Source organism: Centroberyx gerrardi, chromosome 13 (genome assembly GCF_048128805.1).
Source record: "Centroberyx gerrardi isolate f3 chromosome 13, fCenGer3.hap1.cur.20231027, whole genome shotgun sequence".
Classification (NCBI taxonomy): Eukaryota; Metazoa; Chordata; class Actinopteri; order Beryciformes; family Berycidae; genus Centroberyx; species Centroberyx gerrardi.
In genome coordinates, this window is record NC_136009.1 from 5,017,181 (window position 1) to 5,039,091 (window position 21,911).

Genomic DNA, 21,911 nt, shown 5'->3' on the forward strand with positions numbered 1-21,911 from the left:
TGGAGACCTGACTGTGAAGAAGCTTCCTTGGTCCCTTTTAAAGAGCTACACCCACTTTTTAGGAGTTTGGCCTATTGGTCACCTTACCCAATATGTGAAGAAAGGATTGGCACCAAAATCATCTCTGTCTCTGGTACATATTTTTGTCTGGTGTACATGCTAATGCTTTAGCATACAGTATGTTATGTAACCGTAGGTGATTAGCATTATCCAATATATGAAGATAGACCATTTAGTAAACCAAAGTTGGTATTGTTTTTTTATTCTATGGGCTGTAGATTCATAACATCTGAAAAGATAATCTCAATCTTCATCATTACTGAAGTCCATTATGAATCAACAGCGCAAAAACTTTAGCTGTCTGGCTAACTTTGCTAGCTTCCTGTGTAAACAAATCAAGTTACGCTCGTTAATAACACCTGTCAAGTCTGAAAGTGCATTGTTTTTGTTGAATTTTATGTCTATTTGACCAATCCTCTAAACAAGCCTGGCAGGTTTAGATGCATCATTTCTCACTTTTACTGTATGATAATGCTAATCGCCTACGATTACTTATCATACTGTATGCTTAAGTGTTAGCATGCGCACAAAACGGCAGACAAAACTATCACAGACACAGATGATTTTGGTGACCAATGGCCGAACTCCCAAAAAAGTTGGTGTAGTCCTTTCACCTTACCCGTTAGTGTTTCTTAAACTCTGGGTCAGGACCACAAAAACGCCCCACATGAAAAGTGTAGTACTTGGTTGGACCCTAGCTTCAAACCATGCATTTGTCAAGGTTGATAAAATGAATAAGGCCAAGCCAACCACAGCACAGCAGCCCACCAGTTCCTCCAGTTGTCTGGAACCCAAAGTCTTTTTAATGGAACTGCACCGAACTGTTTTGATTTTAACATCAAAGCAGTAAAATGAAAAGAAAACATGTTGAATGTGAATTAAACTAATGTTGTACAGCTTTTGGTCCCTTGGGCCCATCCAGTCAATTGTCAGCCTAGCTGGCAACTTCACCCTGCGTCCCACTTCCTGGTTAGCTGTCATGATGCGGTTACCGTGACGTCAGCGAATCACAGCAGGCTTAGTGATGAACATACTGAGACTGAAGGGACTGGAGAGACAGAGAGAGAGAGAGAGAGAGAGAGAGAGAGAGAGACACAGAGAGACAGAGAGAGAGAGAGAGAGAGAGAGAGAGAGAGAGGATTAGTCTACATGACAAGAGACTTCTAACAAAAAGAATATATGAAAAAACAAGTCAGACACATATTGCATTACCTAGCATGCAACACATTAATTAATTTTGTGACATGATAAATTAAATATACTTTTAAATATACTAAATTAAATATACTATTTAATACTTAAATATACTATTTAATACTTTAAATCACTTTATTTTCATTTGAGTATGACGTTTGCTTTTATTTCATAATTTTATTACATTATGGGAAGTTATGACATGACTGGCTACTACATGGTGCTATAAATTTACATTAACACCTGCCATTCACCATTTCAGCTGCTATATTTGTCAGTGCATTAATCCCATTGACTGCACTACATTTCAAAAGTGCTTCCAACATCCATTTAAAACACCAGCAGCTGTTGTGTGTTTGCATGTGAACTGTAAGTCCATCTTAGAACTGTAAGTTTCCCTCTAGAGGTGGGGGAAGAAACTCAGTAACACTCGTACTAACCTTTAAACCAATTTCACAATCTATTACCACTCGTCCATCTGACAAAAAGAAACAAACACATGGACAGTCACCTCTTGATGTGAGTGGCGGAGGAGGAGGAGCTTCGTACCAGCTGCTTGGTGGAGGAGGAAGAGGAGAAGGGGAGAGGGACTTTGGAGGACTTTGGAGGAGGAAGGATGGAACTATGGGCCGGCTTGGAGAGGTTAAACCTGGATGAGCAGAAAACAAAGAAAGAAACAGATATTAAGCTAATGTTTGCCAACAACAAAGCATTTTTACACGATTTTAACATGCAACAAAAGAGAGGGATTCAGACCCATTAGATTACATTAGATTAGATCAACTTTAATGATCCATTTTGAGAATTTTGGTCATGGTAGCGGCAAATAATATGATACAGCAAAGAAAAATAGGATATTAAGTAAGAATAGAGCAAATGGAGGGCCATTAAACACAATGCAACCAACAATTACAATACTAGAACATATTCAGTAAAAATATATGATTGAAAAGTATGAAAATATATGAATTACAGCATAGTTGCAGGGTGTGCCAAATAGCAGCCGTAGAACGTAGTGAGACAAGGAGAAATGGATGAAAAATATGCAAAATATATGCATCATGAAAAGAAATGCAAAATGTAACTATACAGTATATGCAATATATAACGAAGGAGAAAATATGAGAATATAAAAACAATGATTTGGCACTTGGTATGAACTTTAACCCTCCCAAGCAACTGCACACTGTAAGGTTGAAAGGAGCCAGCAATGCACAGAAATGCCCAAATTTGCACAAAAAAAAAAAAAGAAAATGCAGGAAAGCACAAACACACACTCACACACTCACAGCAGTGTACCTTGTGGAGGAGGCAGATCTAGGTGGCCGTTGTCCTTTCAGTGCTCTCAGTTTGTCTCCCTGAGTTAGACCTGCATCCCTGCAGTTATACTACACACACACACACACACACACACACACACACACACACACACACACACACACACACACACAAAAAAACATGTTTTGTTCAAATTGTCCCAAGTGGACCTCTGTGAGTACTGTGGACTCTTTGTTGGCATCAAAAGGTAAAAAGTCAATCAAATGTCTTTGTTTATTGTCTTATCATAATTTATTATTGTAATCCTTCCATTTGTAATTTAATATCTGGCAGTTCTTTTTCTTCCCATTGTGCTTTTTGTGATGCATTGTGTATGGATGTTTATTTGTTCAATAAAGGAAAAAAAAACAGCAACTCTCTTCGTGTTTTGTGCCGTAAAGCAATATCCCTTGGAGCGTAATAACCGATTGACACCCGAAAGTCCCGCCCCTCACCTCATCCAAGCTGTATGATTTGTAGAGGGTGGTGTTGATTGACAGGTCATCCATGCTGGAGAGCAGGCGGGACACAGGTTCCTGTTCCACCCCCTCGGAGGCAGAGCTGTGCTGTTGCTGTTGATGACGTTGTTGCTGTCGGCGACTCAGTCTCTGATGGATGAGTTTCTGTTTGGAGCGGTGGACATCACCCTGGACCCACAGACTGTGCTGTTTCCTACACACACACACACACACACACACGCACACACATACATGTAGATGCACACACATACACGTGTATCAGAAAATCATTGCTTCATATATAGGTTGAAACATTATTGGAAGTTTACTGATATAGATAGGGGGATCGTCTGTGAAGTGTGATCATCTAGCCACAAAATCCTCAACACCAGTGAATAAACTGTCACACAATTTCTGGGTAGTGAAGTCCTTCAATCTATCAAATATTCAAACAGTTATCTAGCTGGACCGACAGTGTAGAAAACTCCTAGGTCTCCCATTAACACCATTACACCAAAGGGAAAACATGCTGCAACTAAACCTTCTACATAGAAGAACCTAGACTGAGACTCACTCCTCCAGGAAGTTCTGCTGGGGGCCGATAATGGAGCCGGGCCGACAGATTCGGATCCAGGCGATGGCCTCGGCTGCAGTGAACCGGAAGTGCTTCATCAGGTAGCAGCCAATCAGAGTGCCCGTGCGGCCTAAACCGGCTGTGATTGGATGGTTGTTTTAAGACAGAAAGAAGGGGAAGAGAAGAAAAAGTCTATGATTCAGACTTGCAACACAGTATTCTCTATATCTTTCTCTATCTACCTGATACCTACCTGACACACGCATGTTAAGAGTTCTCCTGGGAATGATGTCACACACACACACACACACACTCCTTCACTCTGACCTTTACAGTGCACGGCCACAGCTCCTTCAGTGCTCTCACACACGTGCAGGAAGCGCCTGGTGATGAGGTCAGAGGGCGTGGTCCCATCCAGGAAGAAGAGGTCGTGGTGCTCAAACCCCGCGTCCTGGAACCGCTTGCCGTCGTACAGCTTCCTGTTTAGACGCACCACGGCCGTCACGTCGTTTTGGTGGAAGTACGGGAAGTACGCCTCCGGAGCGTGGAGAGGATAACCTGGAGAAAGAATAGAAGCATTATGATTTGTTAGCATTGAGTTCAGTGGTTTCAAGTAATAATCTGTGACATTTTCATACAAATAAGTCCGTTTTGCTGTTTAATTGGTAGAAACCTGGAGAACTGTCTGTAGTGCAGGTGGGGTCACAACAGTGTGGAGATTGAAACCTCCAGACTAGACAAACCTCTAGTGAATGAAATAACTCATTCTGCTGGGGACCCCCTGGAACACCCTCAAGGACCTCCGGGGGTCCCTAAACCCATTTTGGGAATCAGTGGTTTGGAATCAGACTCACCGTTCTCTATCTTACTGCGAGGGTGAGGACCGCTGAACGCCAGGATCTTCCCCGGAACGATCCAGTTCATGTCCCCGTTCTCTACCCGCTAGAGAGAACAATCAAGACAGAAAGACATGGTGATGTAATGGACTGCAGATGTGCTCCATTGTATGCAACTTTAAAAAATTATAATACGATATTGGTTCAGAGGTTTAAGTTTGGGAGTATTTGGAAACCTTTGTCTCAGTATTCACCCTCCAACTCACCCTTCAACTCACTCTTTCATAATATAAATCAAATTAGTTGTTCCATATCGTCAGTGAGGGTTTAAGGTTTTATTGTTTTCATAATGTGGGTGAACTGAACTGAATATACATGGTTCATTTCTGTGCTGTTTTGGACTGAGAACTGATCATTTCATCACTGACAAGCTACAGCACAGAGTGTTAAGAAAATAGAGACTAGGGCTAAAGACAAGACAGTTTACTGTGTCACTGTAACCTACATTATCAGACTAGTCACTTTTACTTAGAACATTACTGAATGGATCTACAGCCACACCCCAATCTATTTCAGCATCTCTTCCTAGCCTGGTTGTTATATATTTAGCCATTTGTGTACAGCTAATCCTCAAATGGACCTCCATGATGGAGTCAGACTAGGAGATTTGTGATGCAACTGCAACTCTCATTTATTTGTCCCTTTTTTTTTTTTCAGCATGCTTTTTCTTTTTAATTATATTCATGCATTTATTTATATTTCTGTTATTCTCTCTGATCCTTTAAGATCATGTCTTTTTTTGTTGGACTTGTAGAATTGTGGATCATATTCTATACTGTGTAAGTCTAAGTACGATTGAGATGCATGTACAGTATATGTATATAAAGTATATGTTTGTCTTGTACTGAAAATCCCTTGAAACAATCAGATAAAAGAGTCAAAGGTAAAAATCCATCCAGCCAAAATGTCTCTTACATTATTGTAACTCAGTGAAATATGATGATGATTCTAGTTTGCGAGAGTTATCTAATGATGAGTCGATGATAACCGTTATTGCCCATCTGCCCTCACCTCATAATGTTCATATTCCTCTACATCAAAGCTTTCAAAGTCCAGGAAGCCATACTGTAATGCCTGGAGGAGACAGAGACAGGGTGAGAGAGAGAGAGGCAGAGAGGGGAGAGAGGACAGCATGTTATTCCGTGACTCAGGGCAGAGTGCTATTAAATCTGACCTGCAGTCTGACTCTGTGATGTAACCCCACTCCTCTCTCCTCTCTCCCTGACCTCTGTTGGTTTTTCTCTTCTCTATAAACTTTAATAAGACTAAAGGATTAAGCATGAGAACAAGACGCAGAGGGAGGGAGGGAGAGAGGGGAGGTAGAGACCAGTGAATAAAAAGGTGGGTGAACTATGACCGGTAACACTTTACATTAAGTGTCCATTAACTAATGTTAACTAATGCATTTACTAACATGAATTAAACCTGAATAACAATATGAACAAAGATTAGTTAATGTTAAATGCACATGAACAGCTGTATTAATTAATGTTGTTATACATGTGTGTTAATAATGTTAACTAATGTGTTTACTAACATGAATTAAGTATGAACAGTGGCATTAACAAAGATGAGTTCATATTAAATGCATAATAAACAACTGCATTAAGTAATGTTACCCTCCATTACTTGCCTGGTTGAGATGTGTATGTGTGTATGGAGGGGTGAAGTAAATACCTACATCACAGCAAAGTACTTTTACGTAGTTTAGTGTTATTTAGTTCAGCTTAGTTTTGTTTAGTTCCGTTTAGTGTAGGCTTGGTTGTTGTTTACCTTGCGTATTCCTTGTAGGCAGTCGAAGACGGTGAGGTTGTAGGAGCATTCCCCCACCGCTGCATCCCTAGGACACACACACACACACACACACACACACACAAATTATTCTTTGCCCTTTGATCATCATCCTATCCTATGCTACTGCTATACTCTGTTGTCCAAAAACCTATAAAATACAACTTTGACTTTATATTGTATTCTACTGTGGACTTGCAGGGTTCTGCTAGTTCTAGTGTTGCTGCCAGTCTTTCTGTAGCGCTACAAAGGCATCACTTCTCAGCCAAATAGGTCAGAGTCAATAATGTTAGTAGTACAACTGGCCGATAAAAATACAAAATAGAGTAGATGCTTCACTTTGGCTTGCCAACAACCTAAAAATATGCGGCTCGGATGGGAATGTATAAGGATGAATGTGTATGCTGATGTTTAGTTTCCATTTTACACATCCTAAAGGATCACCTTTAATCTAAAATGCATTTGTGTTGCTGCAATCTATGTGCAGAGCTCTATTTCAAGGTCCCACAGCTCAAACCTATTGACAATAAAGTTAAACTGATTGGACATGGTTATTGGTTGTAGCGCAACATAAACTTTCATTGCAACTTTGATTCACAGACAAAATGCTTTCATGATGAAACGAATGAATGCAGAGGTGATGGATTCTATCACATGAAATGAACAAATGTCCATCAGAGATGGAACTTTTTGAGGCAATATAGATGGGCAATATTGCCTTCATGGATAGGAAAATGGGACAAAGGCCCCCTTTACACCTGCCATCAACATGTGTCTCGTGTCCAGACAGTATACACACTGAAATTGAATTGCAGAATGCAGTGCACGTCACTTCCTTTCATGATATTTTCATCCATTAAAATTAACAGTAAACACCTCGTCAGGCTTGTTCCCCTGCACCAGTGTTTGACAACACTGAAACACATTACATTTATGCTTTGTTGTTAATGTGGCCAAATTAGTCTGTCCTCCTCAAGAGGTAGTTTGGGTGAATGTGGCCCTTCAATGCATCTTTGGTGCATTTATACCTGGATTTGATCTGTGCACGGTACAATCACAATCAGATCATCCAGAATGCATGTTAATGCCAAGTGGGAAGGGGGTCTAAATCAATGTTGATAGCATAGTGGGCAAAAAGAAACGTACCATATAACACGAGAATTGTAAAATGATGCTGGTCATAATTGTTGGCTGAATCGTTCATCTACGTTGTCTGGAATCATTAGAAGCATTGCTATCCCATGTATTTTGAGATTGGTGGCCCTTACATCTACAGTATGTGGACTAGAGACCTGACAAGACCTGTAAAAAGTTCAACAAGCATAATCACTCTGGAACTGGTGGCACCTGAGTCAGGCATTACTTGGCTTGTCCTTGAACCTTCCCAGACCCATCTGAGCCCAACGGTTTAATCCCAATCCCAGCCTGATTTGCTGGGCTTGTAGTCAGGACTGCAGTAAATTGGCCCGAACCCAAACCAAATCAGTTATCAATAAAGACCTCAGCAGCACAAACCACACTGCAGCGATGGCATCACTCTTACTCTGGGACCTCAGTGTGTGTGTGTGTGTGTGTGTGTGTGTGTGTCTGTGCCAGGGGCAGGCTAAACAGGGATTTGCAGCAAACCCAGTATCTCTAGCTAGGCAGTCAAGAGAGATACCAATCACACACGCACACACACACAAGGACTGCATTGGTAAAGCTAAAGAGATAATCCAGATAATTTTGCTAAATAATGTGATCACGATTATCAGACTCAGTGATTTTCCCACTATTTTCCCACTCCATTCCAAATTTCACAAAGTAAATAATCTGTGTGTGTGGGTGTGTGTGTGTGTCCAGGCCTACCTGAAAGGCAGGTAGACTGTGTTGTTTCCTGAGATCAGAGTCCTGTACGCCTCTTCTGGACTCCTCTTCAAATAGATTACCTAGTGGCGGAGGGCGAATATTATTTATAATAGATAGATAGATAGATAGATAGATAGACAGACAGATAGATACTTACAGCATAGGCACCGATGAGTACAGCAGCGTTGGCTCTCCTCTTCTGGTCATAACTGGTGTAGTGGACCAGTTTCTTTCTGGATATAGTGAAGGACTGAAGTGACAAAATAAAGTCAACACCTAATCAATAATAACCCATAACCCAACCCCACTGCATAGGTAATACATGAACAGTCAGACAGTAGAGAACAGAAGAGTACTACTACTTTTCCTTAAGAGACAGTATCTATACACGAGTTTGCTATTACTTCTTGTGATGTACACTCTCAGTCTCTCTTACCTTGAGCTTCTTGTTGAGCTTGCAGCAGTACCTGTACAGCATGGCCAGGTTGAGGGGACCAAAGTCAGCATAGAAACTGAAACACACAGAGAAACAGAGGATTAATAGCTACAGTCAGTTAGCGTTACAGCAGTATGTGTCGTATGGGTCATATGCATCTGCCGGCAGCTGCTGTGAAATTTCTCTGTACTCTGTTTCCAGCTAGGAACACAAACTGATTTTTCCATAGAGGAAAAGTTGACTTTGTTGCATTTTTGTATTTGGTTTGTTTAGGTTTACAAGCGAAGCGGGGCTTGCAAACAAAAGTCACATGGACTGGTTTACTGGACAGAGTTTTGGTAACCTGTCATCCCGCCAGGTTAGAGATTTGGCGGCAGGGGGTGGAGTCAAAACAAATCCGATTCCAGTCGCTGTAACTTTAGCTAAGCACGATGGACTTTTCTGCGCTCTTCTTCTCTGGTGTTCAAACCAGGTAAGAACACATGAAGAAATAGCTGAATATGAGCATGAGTCCAGACTTCATTTTGTGATGCTAGGCTTTCCAAGCATGAGGAACTGCTGGCTATCAGATGTCAACATCTGTCTCCTGATACCCATAATCCCTTGTGCTTTGGGGTCGTTTCTCACTCCTAATGAACCGCACTGCAGTTCTCTTGGAAGAGGACTGAGACACATTTTCAGGCGTATTGTTGTGGTTATTTGGTGCCACCTGAGTTTGAATTGTATTGTTCTCACCTGCGCAAATGATCTGAACTAAAGAAGTAAATGCTCCAGTTTGATTAAGCCGCTCCAAACATGTTTAGTGTGAAGCTCAGACACCGTATATACTGTAAAAAAATGTTTGAGTGGGTGGACTTCATGCTCTCCTTTAAAACGGAAACATCTGAAACACAGCAGAGCCCACTCTAGTCACTCTGTGGCTCAGTAGGCTGGGATGCATGACATGTATTCACAGCTTTGTGGGTTGAATTCTGCCACTGTCACTCTCCACTGCATACTGACTAATAAAACAGGAATTCTGTGAACTTATCCTGCCATTAAATAAAGAAAACGGAACATGAAACTGACCCAGTAATCACAGATAGGCACGTGATTTGCATTAGTGTGTCTTGTACAGCCAGGCCACAGCAGCACACTTCCTGGTGTACTTTAATAATCTCCTACAGCTAAGACAGTTAACATGGCCTCCTTGTTTAAGTACTGGGACCCATTACACCTATTAAGAGCCAGGATTTCCTTTTGCTGGGGCCAAACCATTCTCACTCAAAGTATGTCACCCTACCACCCCCAGTACAACATCTCTGGGTTACTTTCTGCATTCTATTGCCAGCAGAGATGATTTTCCAAATGGGTTACAGTTTCATGTTAGCAAATAGAGCTTTTAATCTGTTTTGCCTTGGCACCGGCACTGTTAGGCCCCATTTGACCCAGCAGTGGAAAAGTGGCTGGTCACAACACAGGCCTTTAGCACCTCACTGGGGTTGAAGCTGCGTGTTAATTAAATGGTATGGCCGCAGGGCAGTAAGGTGGCAGATGCTAATATAAAGTCTATCTATAGACAGACATGCCATGATGATGAAGTGACATCCTAACAAGCCTATGCAGAGCCATAAAAAAAGATAAAAAATGTGGACAGTGCAATTTTCATTGGCAGCCATGTTCCACAATCCTTCTCTATGGCTGCAGCTTAGTGGCGGGTGGTTTATTGTAAGCTGATTTTTTTAGAATATTGGGCATCTCACCATGGTGATACAATGGAGGGCACTGCTACACTTTGCAGCCAACAGCTCTTAGTATTAGAGAAGGGGTGTCAACATGGCACCCAGTGATCAGCCTGGTCATACTCTATCTATGGCTCTCCTACTATAATGTCAATGTTAGATTTGTGAACAACCTGGACATGAAATCAGTAATCTCTGTAGTTTCTCTGAAGACACAACCGATTAGTCATTTTAATCAACTTACATTCAACTAGTAACTTATAGTAATGTTTTGAAAGCGCAGTCTAGTGTGATTTTTAAAGTCACAATGAAACGTTATTTTGGGAGCATCTTGCTTCCTTAATGTGATGTGTTTCCTGTTGAAACAGGATGTCAGGGTGGGATATAACGCGGGGAGGGATCTTTCAAAAGTGTAAACCGATGGGATATCACTTAGGGAGAAAAATGCTGTTTATTTGATAGAGGGAAGGAAGTTTTACAGTTAATGATAGAGTTCCTTTTATCTTCTAAAAGGAATTAGGCCAATTTGATGTTCTTAACAAATTGCTAAATGGACTTTCAAGCCTATAGTATTATTTTTTGAGTACAATTGTATTGTTATTATAATATATATAGCAAGGAAATATAGTTACAGTATTTTGTATATGTGTTGTTGTTGTTTTGGTTAATGCTGATGACCAAGATCATTGTCTACAATAGGGGAAATGTATGCCTATAATATAGCAGATGCAGTGATCCAGTGTTGAAAGTGTCCAGTCCAAATGGCATCATCCAGTGTCTGTCCTAAATCCCTGTCCATCAGGGCACAGCCACTGATCTCATCTTGACCTATATCTTACAGTGGGATCCTAACCACTGGCTTAACGTGCATGGGAATGAATGGCATGAATGGTGTGCTTCACATATAGGCCCGGAATTCAAATGAACAAATGGCTAATTTCTTGTCAGTGTAGGCTTTGAATAGAAATGAATGGACCCTTCCTCTCAAATGAATGAATTTGCTTGTCCTACTGTGTAGGAAGAATGAATTGCTTAGGTCAGAATGAATGGCTTACTTCTGATGGAAATCAATGGTTTTATGCTTATAAAGGGCTGGAATACAAATGTAAGACTTGGGTCTACATTGTGAAAGAAGGAAGGAAGGAAGGAAGGAAGGGAGGGAGGAAGGAAGGAAGGAAGGAAGGAAGGAAGGAAGGAAGGAGATTAACATGACTGGGCTGCTTCCTAGGCCTACTGTACATCTAAAGGAAGTTTTTTCCACTCCCCTGGGTTAGTGTAGACTTACTTGTGTTAATGACACTGAGGGTGAAGGAATGGGTAAAACTCTTAGTGTCTGCTGTACTGAATATGTTGAGGATTGATTAGAGACTGTAGGGATCAAAGGTGTGAAGGGTAAGAGGTGTGTGTGTGTATATGCACTACAAATGTGTATACAATGTATAGCTGGCCACATAGGCGTCAATTCAACAATCCCTATGCTATGCCAAAGTCCCAAAGTGGAGTGTTTATTGTGTTGAAAGGACGTGTTTTAATCACTATTTGGGTTCAGCTGTTGTGAGTGTGCATTGGAGAGCGGCGTTCCCTGCACAGATAAGTAAAGCTCTACAGTGAAGTAAGTTACCAAATTTTGAACACAATCAATCGTCATGAAGGCAAAGAATTATTATAAGAGTGGAATCCAAAAGTGTCTCCTAAACAGCAGTGAGTGAGCGCTCTGTCCAGAGAAAGCTGGACACACCAATCAAACCTCCACCAGACACTAAGAAGAAGACATTTAGTTTACTGACTTTCTGGTTAATGAAGTACTTTCAAAAATTCAAACAGTGATCACCTGCTGCCACTTGGCTGCTGAGAATGCAAATGTATACAAGAGGCTGATTTAAAGCACTGGTGATAATATCAACAGGATGTGGAATCATCACAAAATGACTCAGCAGATATGGGAGGAAGAGGGTTCATTACAAATAGCATCATGAACAACTTGCCAAAGAGTTTGCCTGTTAGCAACATTATATAAATTCTATCAGTAATGTTTGCATTAATAGTAGTCAACCAACGGCCGCAATGCCATGTAACAATTGTGAACAAAAGGTTACAGAGATCGAAATCAGATGTCAGTTGCAAATTTAGGGCCTATTATCTGAATAGTTGGCACCAGCATTGCTTTGCAAGAAATCACTATTCACTACAATCACATAATTTTTGCTGCATATGCATATATTCCAATTGAAATTTGTGAGATATTGTAAATTTATCTATATACAAAAACCCAGGACTTTCTGGGCCCTTGGTGTTCTGGGGGCCTCAGGTGTGGTTTCACTAGATTGCTTAGCTCAAACTACATGTTGTATAATGCTCTATGAAGCATTTATAATGTATTTATTAATGGGTTATTAATGCTTTACAGGTTTGAGTTGTACAGTGTTACCAGCTAACTAACAAAACTTGCTCCATCTTTAGGCTACTAACCTACCAGCCTACAATATTATTGCCAGCCTGCCTTGCATTGTAAGGAGTTGGGAATGCTATGGCACCATAACCAGTGGCTTCATACAAAATCTGATTTTTTCTTAGCAAAACCCATCAGCTGTTTCTCCAGAATAGTTTGCTGAACCATTTGAACCTTCTAGTGATCCAGTTGTGTTGACCTGACCCGGTCTTTTAAAAACAATGTCTTATTATAGACACTTACCTCTCATAGATGAACTCGTCATCTGAGCTGAAGTAGTGGGTGTTGGCCGTATTCTTTGGTTTGACACGCAGAGTGGCGAAGTACAGACGATCTGAGGTGTACAACACACACACATACACACACACACAGACAGGCACCCAGACATAGACAGAGATGGGGAAAAAGACAGCAGGCAGACAGAGAACACTGAATTATCTATAACTGTTCTGAGTTAAATTTGTATGTGTTATCACTGAGGAGCCACATCAAAGACCATTTTCTCGGCCACTGGTTCTCAGACATTTTCATGTCATGGACCCCCAAATAGACACACATTAGACCACGGACCCCCATTTGTTATGTTTGTTATGTCCCAGGGACCCATATAGCAATGGCTACTGCTATTGATTTAGTATTGAATTGTATAGAGATAAGTGAGAGTGAAACCAATGATTACAATAGTCATATACAATCTAATTGGGATAATTTCACATGAATTATAGTGAAAATAAACTATTCCTCATTTTGCTAGGGGACCCCCTCAAGGACCTCTGCAGGCCCTCGGACCCCACTTTGAGAACCACTGATATGGTGTTCTAAACCAGGATCTTTGTTTTAACTCTCCTCACATTGGATTGATATGAGAACATGTGCCCAAAGCTCACCACCCTAAAGTACACACTGCTGCCTGTTATTTAATGTGTGTCTTAATATAGCTTAATCCCAGCAGTGCTGTAACCAATGTTGTGCATATCACTCCAAAATGTAATCTAATTACAAATGATCTGTCTACAAGAAACAATCAGTTACTGGTAAGGTAGGCCTATCAAGGTAATAAAACTGTTGGTTTCTTATTGAGTTGTATCCAGTGATTTGAGGAAGAAATCACTATAATATTCCTATAATATTCCTAGGATGTAATGTGTCTATTATAGGCTACTCAATAGTGAGTGTATAGTGACTTTATTGTACTTAATAGTTATATTTTTATCTCCTATGGCATCACTGTAATATTCCTATAATTTTCCAGTAGGATATTAGCTAGAATTCGTTTATAATTTTGCTGTGATATTTGTGTAATAGACTTATAAAATGTATTATAGGATTACTGTAGGTCTGTTTCATAAGGTGTTGTTTGGTAATTTAGAGAAGTGCAATAATTCGGATAATTTGGTGATTTTGTTTTTTCCCCCACTATCATTATTAGGTAAAAACTGTATGAAATATCGATAAATCAGTGTGACTTACCCTTGATAAATTCTGACGCACCGGACTGCTCATATTCCTCTGCCATTTGACTCAATAATATAGATGATTTTTTTTTTTAGAAAGAGGAGTATCCTTCTATCCAAGTCTACATACAATTCAACACGTTGTCTTGTCTGTGGGTTATCTGTGCTGAGGCGAGTGGAGATGAGTCCTCAGTAGCACTATTTCTCCATGGAATATCAAGAAAACAGGTCCAGTATTCCTTTCAACCAGCGACGAGCCTCTCATTACTCAGAAAAACGCGTCCAACTCTCGAAAAAGTCGAACAAACTATTTCATTTGGATGCATTTGTTGCTGCTCGAGTCCCACGTTTTACTAGTGTGACAAACTGACAATCCAGACGCGCCAAAAATCTCCCAAATCAAGTCAAACCAAAATAATTCCGCTCATTTCCTCTGAACATGCCGACTCCGGCGGAATAAAATAGTTCCTCATAAGTGATTGAGTCGTTCGAGTTTGAATTACAGTGTTTCCCTCCGAGAACTATTCCAGTAAACAGTCCGAGACGCATCAGTCTGTTCATGAGTCAGGAGGTCTGATAATCTCACTGGTTTGCACATGCTCGGTCAGTGGCTACACACACGCGCGCGCGCACAGACACACACTTTTGGGCACGTTGTTAAAGCCTGGTAGAGTAGTAGAGTAGAGTATGTTTTTTCAGAGAAATCACTACAGTATTCCTATAATATTACTATAGGGTCTTATAGTGAGTCTATGGTACTCAGTAGTGATCTTATTGTACTTTATATTCCTATACTATTCCTATAATTTATAGTTTTGTTGTGATATGGTACGACATTACATTGCACGTTAGAAGAAAATCCTATAATTCCTATAATATCCCTATAGAAATGTTTAGTCTATGTTTCTCAATTGTGTGTTTATACTGACCTTATGGTAGCCTACTTCATGGTAATTTTTTTTTTGTATCTCTTATGTGTCTTATAATATACAATTTCTGTTCCTATAGTATTCCAATGATACAACTATAATATGCCTATAATAAATTCCTATTCTGATAATTCCAATAATATTCTTATAGGGATTGATAGTGTGTCTGTTTCTGGTGACCTTATTGCAATTGTGTCACTATAATATTCCTATAATATTCCTATAGGGACTTCTAGTTTTGCTGTGATATTTGTACCCATGTAAAATGTATCATAGGATTACTATAGTCATTTTTCCTAAGGGCCAATAGGTTTGTGTTGACCGTCCAGCGTCTGTCCTGAGGAATGTAGTTTCCCACTGTCACCCAAGGGTGTGGTGCCAGTTAAGGCCTGGGTGCCAAATGTCTGAGCCCTTCAGTGACACCCAGATTGTTGGGCTGAGCTGTTTTTAAACTGCTCACTGGGAATTTCCACATGGGTCCAACTGTACATATGCTTCAAACATACAATGAAAGGATCTTTGCACACATCAAAAGTGTTTCAATTGGTGATTGTCTTCGTTTCTGGCAGCTTTAAAGACAAATCACCCTCACTAATATTCATATAATATTCCTATGGGGACTTATAATGTGTCTCTTTCTACTCTCTGTGATTCTTTCTCTTTCTCAATAGGTATTTTTTTATCTTCTATGGTATCACTATAATATTCCTATAATCTTCCTCTAAGGACATATAGTATATCTATGGTACTCAATAGTGAGATTATAGTGACTTTACAGTGCTTTATGGTATGTTTTTTTTTATCTCCCATGGCACCATAATATTCTTATAATATTCCTTTAGGGACCTAGACTGTGTCTATGGTGCATTTGTAGTGACTTTACATAATTTATGGTACTTTTTATCTCCTATGGTATCACTATGGTATCACTATAATATTCCTACCACTATAATATTCCTACAGTAATCGAATACAGTCATAAACACAACATGGATCTACTGGGGAGACATCCTGTTGTGTGTGAATTCATGATGTAGTCTCTATGAGAGACACTCACACACAGCTGCCAGAGCATTAGTTCGATGTGTGATATCATAACTCAAAAGTAGGCCTAAGCGTTTGTGTGTGCGTGATAGATAATGTCTATTTTGCGTAGGCGTGGCTCTGCATGACCTCTATCTGACAGCAGGTAGCCAACTAGCTGTATGCCAGAGTGGCCAGGAGCACAGCATGCTTTTGGCCTGTTGTCATGACGCCATGCCAAAGCTGTGCTAGCATCCCTTCACGTGCCGCTGACGACAACAGGGCAACACACCTGTCATCAACAGAGGTGCGAGGCAGCTCACGTTTACACCACCAATCCAACACACACACAAGGGGGGGGGGGGGGGGGGGGAGCAGTGGTGTAGAAGTTATGGCCTTTCAAAGTTCACATTTTTCTCATTAATTACATCGCCCCCGTCAGGACAATCAGTGTATTTTTTTTAAACGCCAGAACACAGAAGTACCAAAATGCATCAGCCCACCAAGTTTTTTGTACACAACGTACAAATTATCGTCAATGGCTTGAGCCAACAGAAGACTGCTGCCAGATTCAGAGAAACAAACTGACTAGTGTTAGATGGCTGGTTGACTCATATATTTAGAGCATAGTGCAAATTAACACCAATGTTTTGGGTTTGATCCCCATATTGTGAAATTGTAAAGGTCAGATATGCATAATGTTCACATTTGCTGCATGCTGTCTCAGTAAAACTATTCCAAAAAGCTTAATTTTCATCTCCATATCAAACTCTTCAAGAGCTATGAGGAAGTCATCAATTGAAGTGTAACCTAGTGTGCGAGTTATCTGAATGGTAATATGGTTTCAAATAGCTGAGCATAAGTAACATAGTAACATAAGCTTTAACATATGTAACACAAGTAACATAAGGTCTGTGGTTTGTAAGCATTGGGATAGTCCACCAAGGTGGCCATTTTGAATTTATTGGCCATTTTGGAAATTAATTTAAGATAGGCCTACATTGTCTCTTTGTAATGTAATGGAAGTAACAAATTACTTTGTTACTGTAATTGAGTAGCTTTTTGTGTACCTGTACCTTTTAACTTGTTGTTTGAAGCCACTAACTGAAGAGTATGTTTTAATTGAAGTAGCCTACTTTACTACATTTTTAAATCACATTGATTACAGAGTTAAACATTTTGTAGGCACTTAATGAGCACTGCTTGGCTAAAGTTGACTTAAGAAACTGTAACATAAAATGCTAAAAATGATCTATTATGGTTGCTTAGTTAACATCAATCCAGCTAGAGTATTATTGGTTTGTGTTTGCGCGGTTGTTCTCTAGCTCTCTAGCCTTGCCAGCTAGTTCGATAGCTAGCAGTGAATGACAGAAGGGAAGTTTATCTGCAGGCTTTAGTGTTGTCAGCCATGTTGGAGCCAGAGAGGAACTCTCTTCCTCCAAGGACTTCAGTCTGTTTTAAATATCTTTCCTTTTCTTCTGAGGTCAGCTGAGACGTTAGCTTGTTTATAGTCGCTTGTTGTGGAGTCTGTGGTTATGATGGAGCTGTTTGGGACTCAACATGGCAATTCAACATAACACTGACATCACTGCAAGTCATGGATAACAACATGAAAATGTGCAATGTCTAGCAATGGCCTCTAATGGCCTGTAACATTAGCTAAATGCTGTCATAGCGCAGCAGACAGTTGCTATCATATCCGTATCTGTCCTTGCAAAGAAAAACCTTATACTTACATTTATTGCTGCTCACTTTCTTTACCTTGACAGACACTTTACAGTTACAAGACAAATCAAACACTCACTGTGCTTATTTCTGGGATAAACCCGAACTTTCTTTCAATGTTGAGGGAAATGGTTGGGTTTGATGGTTGCAAGACAAGTCAGACACTCATTGTTTACTGTGTTTATTTCCTCTATGAACTGGAACTCTATTTTGAGTAAGATGTGAGTAAGACGTGACTGTCTGTTCCCTTGGTAGAAGTAGCCGTTGTATAAGAATTCCTTTAACTTGGTCATTTTTAGTCACCTTACACTCTGTACAACCTCTAACCTGGACAGACGGTAACACACACACTCACACACACACAGAGCTTTGCGTACGGGACGGGTAGGCCTATTCCTGGTCTAAGCTCCATCCGCTCCAGTTAGCCAATTAGACATCAGATTAACAGTTGGAAGGAAACACAAGCAGGGTCACGGCTGAGGACACTAGCGCCATAGACATGAGCTGAAATACAAGATAACAAGACAAATAAACTTTATTGATTTAGCACTTTTTAACACAGAGATACAAACTGATGTAAGGACATTAAAACAATAATAAGTGTGTCAAAAGTTATTAATATTAGCAATAAAACTGTCAGAGGTGAATTGAAATCAGGGTTGAAATGGAACCAAAACGGGCCAATACAACAGGAATAAAATAGTTAAACTATACACATAAATCAGTCTATTAAAATCCATTATGTTATTTAAGACATGGCTGATTTTGGCAGTTTAAAGCTGTACTAGCCAAGATTTTTGTGTAACAATACGCTCGTCTTATCTACCCAAATCACAAAGCAGGGCTGCAACAGAGAAGAGCGTCCCATCCTCTCATTGAGATGCCACAGATTTACCCTGTTTGTCCAAATTAAATTCTGGTGACAGGTATAGACACTTCATTTAGTTTACTGACGCCACATTACAGGATTTCTGGGTAGTGAAGTCCTCCAAATTCAAACAGTTACCTCTTGCGGCCACTTGGGGCTGCCAGTGTGCGAAGTTGGCTATAGTGCAGCTTTAAGTTTCGCAGGCTGTGGTTCCCGATGTCTTGGGGTCCAAATATAAAATTATTCCATATCGTGTTACAGTAATTTTATGACTTTTCCCAGTAACACGTAGTGTGATGAATTGCTCTTTCCATTTCAGTAACTAGTGCAGTGCCCGTTTGCCCCACTGCTGCACAGAGCGCTGTTCACTTGTTTATTCAAAGTTTATTAATATTGAACGTGTCGCGTGTCCAAATTGTACCAAATCTGACACTGCACGTCCTTGGGTCCCCAGCAATACACCCGCCAAGTGTGAAGTAGATCGGACGAACTGTTCTCGAGATATGCGAAGGACACACATACAGAGATTCCTTGCTTTATAGTATGATATTACAAGTACCATTAAACATTCTCATCCAAAAAAAGTCCAATCATGGAAAAACGACATCCCACCAGAGCATGTGAGCGGAGCAGCGGGGAGTGGGAGCGGGAGGATTTTGGGTGGAGCGGTGAGCGGATTTTTTAAAAAGCTGGAGCGGCGCCTTATCTCCCGCTCCATCCCGCTCCAATTTCGCTCCGGTACCGCTCACACCATGTCGAAGCATGCCCGAGTCCGACCCAGAAATGCATCTGCGCAGAATTAGTCTGGCGATGCCAGGCTAGTGTTTAAGCTATAATTAAAATACAACGCAGCTTTTTTCTTTTTTGGAACGGAGCGGTGAGCGATTGGAGCCGAGCGGGCTGAAATCTGTGTTGAGCGCGGAGCGGTATGGAGCAAGGAGCGGAAATTCTCACTGCTCCGCTCATATGCTCTGCATCCCACCATCATGCATCAATTTGATGTCCTTGACTTTCTCTAGGTGGACGTATTCCCTCTACTTTGATGAGAGATGGTACAAAAGTCAACTATCTCTGGGTGGACGTATTCCCTCTACTTTGATGAGAGATGGTAGAAAAGTTGACTTTCTCTGGGTGGAAGTATTCCCACTACTTTGATTTTATTGAGCCAAAGGAGGATAGAAAGGACATCCATGCTGTTTGGTTTCCTGTTTGGTTTTAATCTCAGGAGAGGAAACTCAATCATCACGATTTGTGAATGTAAGAGAGGATGTCATCAAAAATAAGATTAAGTAACAAGTAATGAGTAGTTGCTTGTCTGAGCAGCAGGGCAGGGATTGAGCGTTGGTCAGAGGTGGAGAGAGCCAGGAAAGGTCCAACTAACCTCTGCCTGTGTCTCTGTGTTTCAGTCAAGGCTGGTAGACGAGCCTCTGGACTGAGACTGTGCTGGTGTCAACAGATGGAAGCAGACTGTCTGCTGCTGGCCGTAAGTGGCTGTTATTTTCTAAAGACTGTTGGATTTATTCCTGAGAGGTGGAACAGTACACTTGGCACAAAGAAAACCCAGACAGAGCCAGCGACGCAACGTGTCCTTCCTTTATCCGGAGACTGTTTTGTGGCTGGAAGCCCTTTTAAAGTAGCATGCTATTCATTTCTCTCTTGAATAAGACTTAATGTATTCTGGCCTTGGTTCTGGAACCTTTGGTGTTGATCTCAACATAGTCTCATTTAGGATAGATCTTTGTTTGTTTGTTTTTTTGCACACAGTATATAAAAGATAGGACAGAGCGCAACTCAACTCTCATTGCATGAGATTTTATTTAGGACACAAACGTTTCAGCAAGGTACCTTGATCAGGGTGTATTGGGTAGAGGTGTGATCAATCAGTAAAATCAATCAGTATATACAATCTATCAGTATCAGTCTATCAGTATATTAAGACATTTATTCTACACTATGGAGTTACAAATCTTAGTATAGTCATCTCATTTAAAATATTCACAGATAGACAAGATTATGATAGGCCAATAGAAAAACTAACATATAATAAAATACATTAAATGAATAAATTAGCTTGACTTGAGTATAACATCACAAGACAAAACAAGAGTAGGAGTGTTCAATTTGTACATTTAGAGTTATATGCTTCTTGGTGAAAAAGCCTCTGAAACAGCATTTAGACCATCATGGGACACTAAAACTCTCCACTGAAGGGATAAGACCCAAGGATAATAATAGCCACAACAATTAACAATAATTGGAATTTGATCAAAATGTCTCATTAGAATCAATTCAGGTTAAGGTCTCCTCATATTGATCAATTCTACAAGAAATGTGTAATCAAACAAACTGCATCATATCCATATTTTTTGTATTTCAAAGGAAATAGCCAGGCTGAGAATAGAGCCAGATATACACCACCACACAATTTAACACAAGTGATTACTGTGTATTTGAGTCTGATGGTTGTTTTGGTAAATCTGGATCCAGTGATGTGTTCAGTAAGTGTAGTCAGCGTGTGACTTCAGGTCAGGTGCTGCTCTACAACCGAGGACACCAGTCAGTTCCTCACTGCCAGGAAATAGGTGTAATCTGCTCTGACTGAGCTCACCTGGCAACTTGCCATCTATTGGATGTCGCCGGGGCAGCACACAAAACTACTACAGGTCGCTCTGTTCTCCACTTTATGGGTCATGTGGCCTGCAGGGAGTTAGACTGCATTGCTCCCACGATTCTTCCATGATTTTTCTTCCACAATCTGCTGTTGCCAGAAACTCTGAAAGCTTTATCTCTGTTTGCTCTGGAAGAACAGCGCCCTCTTCCTGTTTTGTGCCATAAAGCAATCCAACAGATTTCCCTCCAAATCTGACCTGGTGGCTCACAATGTAAAATACAGAGTAGAGAGGCTGGTAGAGGCTGACAATCTTCTCAGTGATGGTCTTGTTTGTTTATGGTAATCATGCTAATGTCTCAAATTTAATGTGTTAGTCATTTATTGATGTTAAAATGCTACACAGAGCACCTTTAAGTGAAGCAGGCGGTAAACAAAAATTGACAAAAGTGCAAGAGGGCACTGAATAGCAGGACAAAGTGGCAGGAGTACAAGATTCAAGATTCAATACTTTATTGCCATATCAACAGAGTTGATTGGAATTTGTCTTAGTGAGCTCA

At 40.5% G+C, this 21,911-nt stretch overlaps 1 protein-coding gene across 1 annotated transcript; it reads right to left on the reverse strand.

Moving 5' to 3' along the window:
• Window positions 1–1,059: 1,059 nt before the first annotated feature.
• LOC139915855 (dual specificity protein phosphatase CDC14AB-like) lies at window positions 1,060–8,631 on the reverse strand. The gene is made up of 12 exons (XM_071904609.2): window positions 8,575–8,631; window positions 8,296–8,388; window positions 8,139–8,218; window positions 6,273–6,339; window positions 5,511–5,573; window positions 4,458–4,545; window positions 3,931–4,161; window positions 3,604–3,742; window positions 3,027–3,243; window positions 2,554–2,642; window positions 1,766–1,903; window positions 1,060–1,108 (listed from the first exon to the last, which is right to left on the reverse strand). Exons 1-12 carry the CDS (start codon window positions 8,614–8,616, stop codon window positions 1,060–1,062), a joined length of 1,296 nt encoding a protein of 431 aa, XP_071760710.2. The 5' UTR covers window positions 8,617–8,631.
• Window positions 8,632–21,911: the final 13,280 nt, after the last annotated feature.

What these genes read in the sequence shown, in the direction of transcription:
- LOC139915855 (XM_071904609.2), bottom strand. Translation starts at nt 8,616, where the DNA reads ATGCTGTACAGGTACTGCTGCAAGCTCAACAAGAAGCTCAAG. An exon ending in AGCTCAACAAGAAGCTCAAG is followed by an intron (nt 8,389 to 8,574) that starts GTAAGAGAGACT and finishes TTGTCACTTCAG; the next exon opens with TCCTTCACTATATCCAGAAA. An exon ending in GCCTACAAGGAATACGCAAG is followed by an intron (nt 5,574 to 6,272) that starts GTAAACAACAAC and finishes TGTCTCCTCCAG; the next exon opens with GCATTACAGTATGGCTTCCT.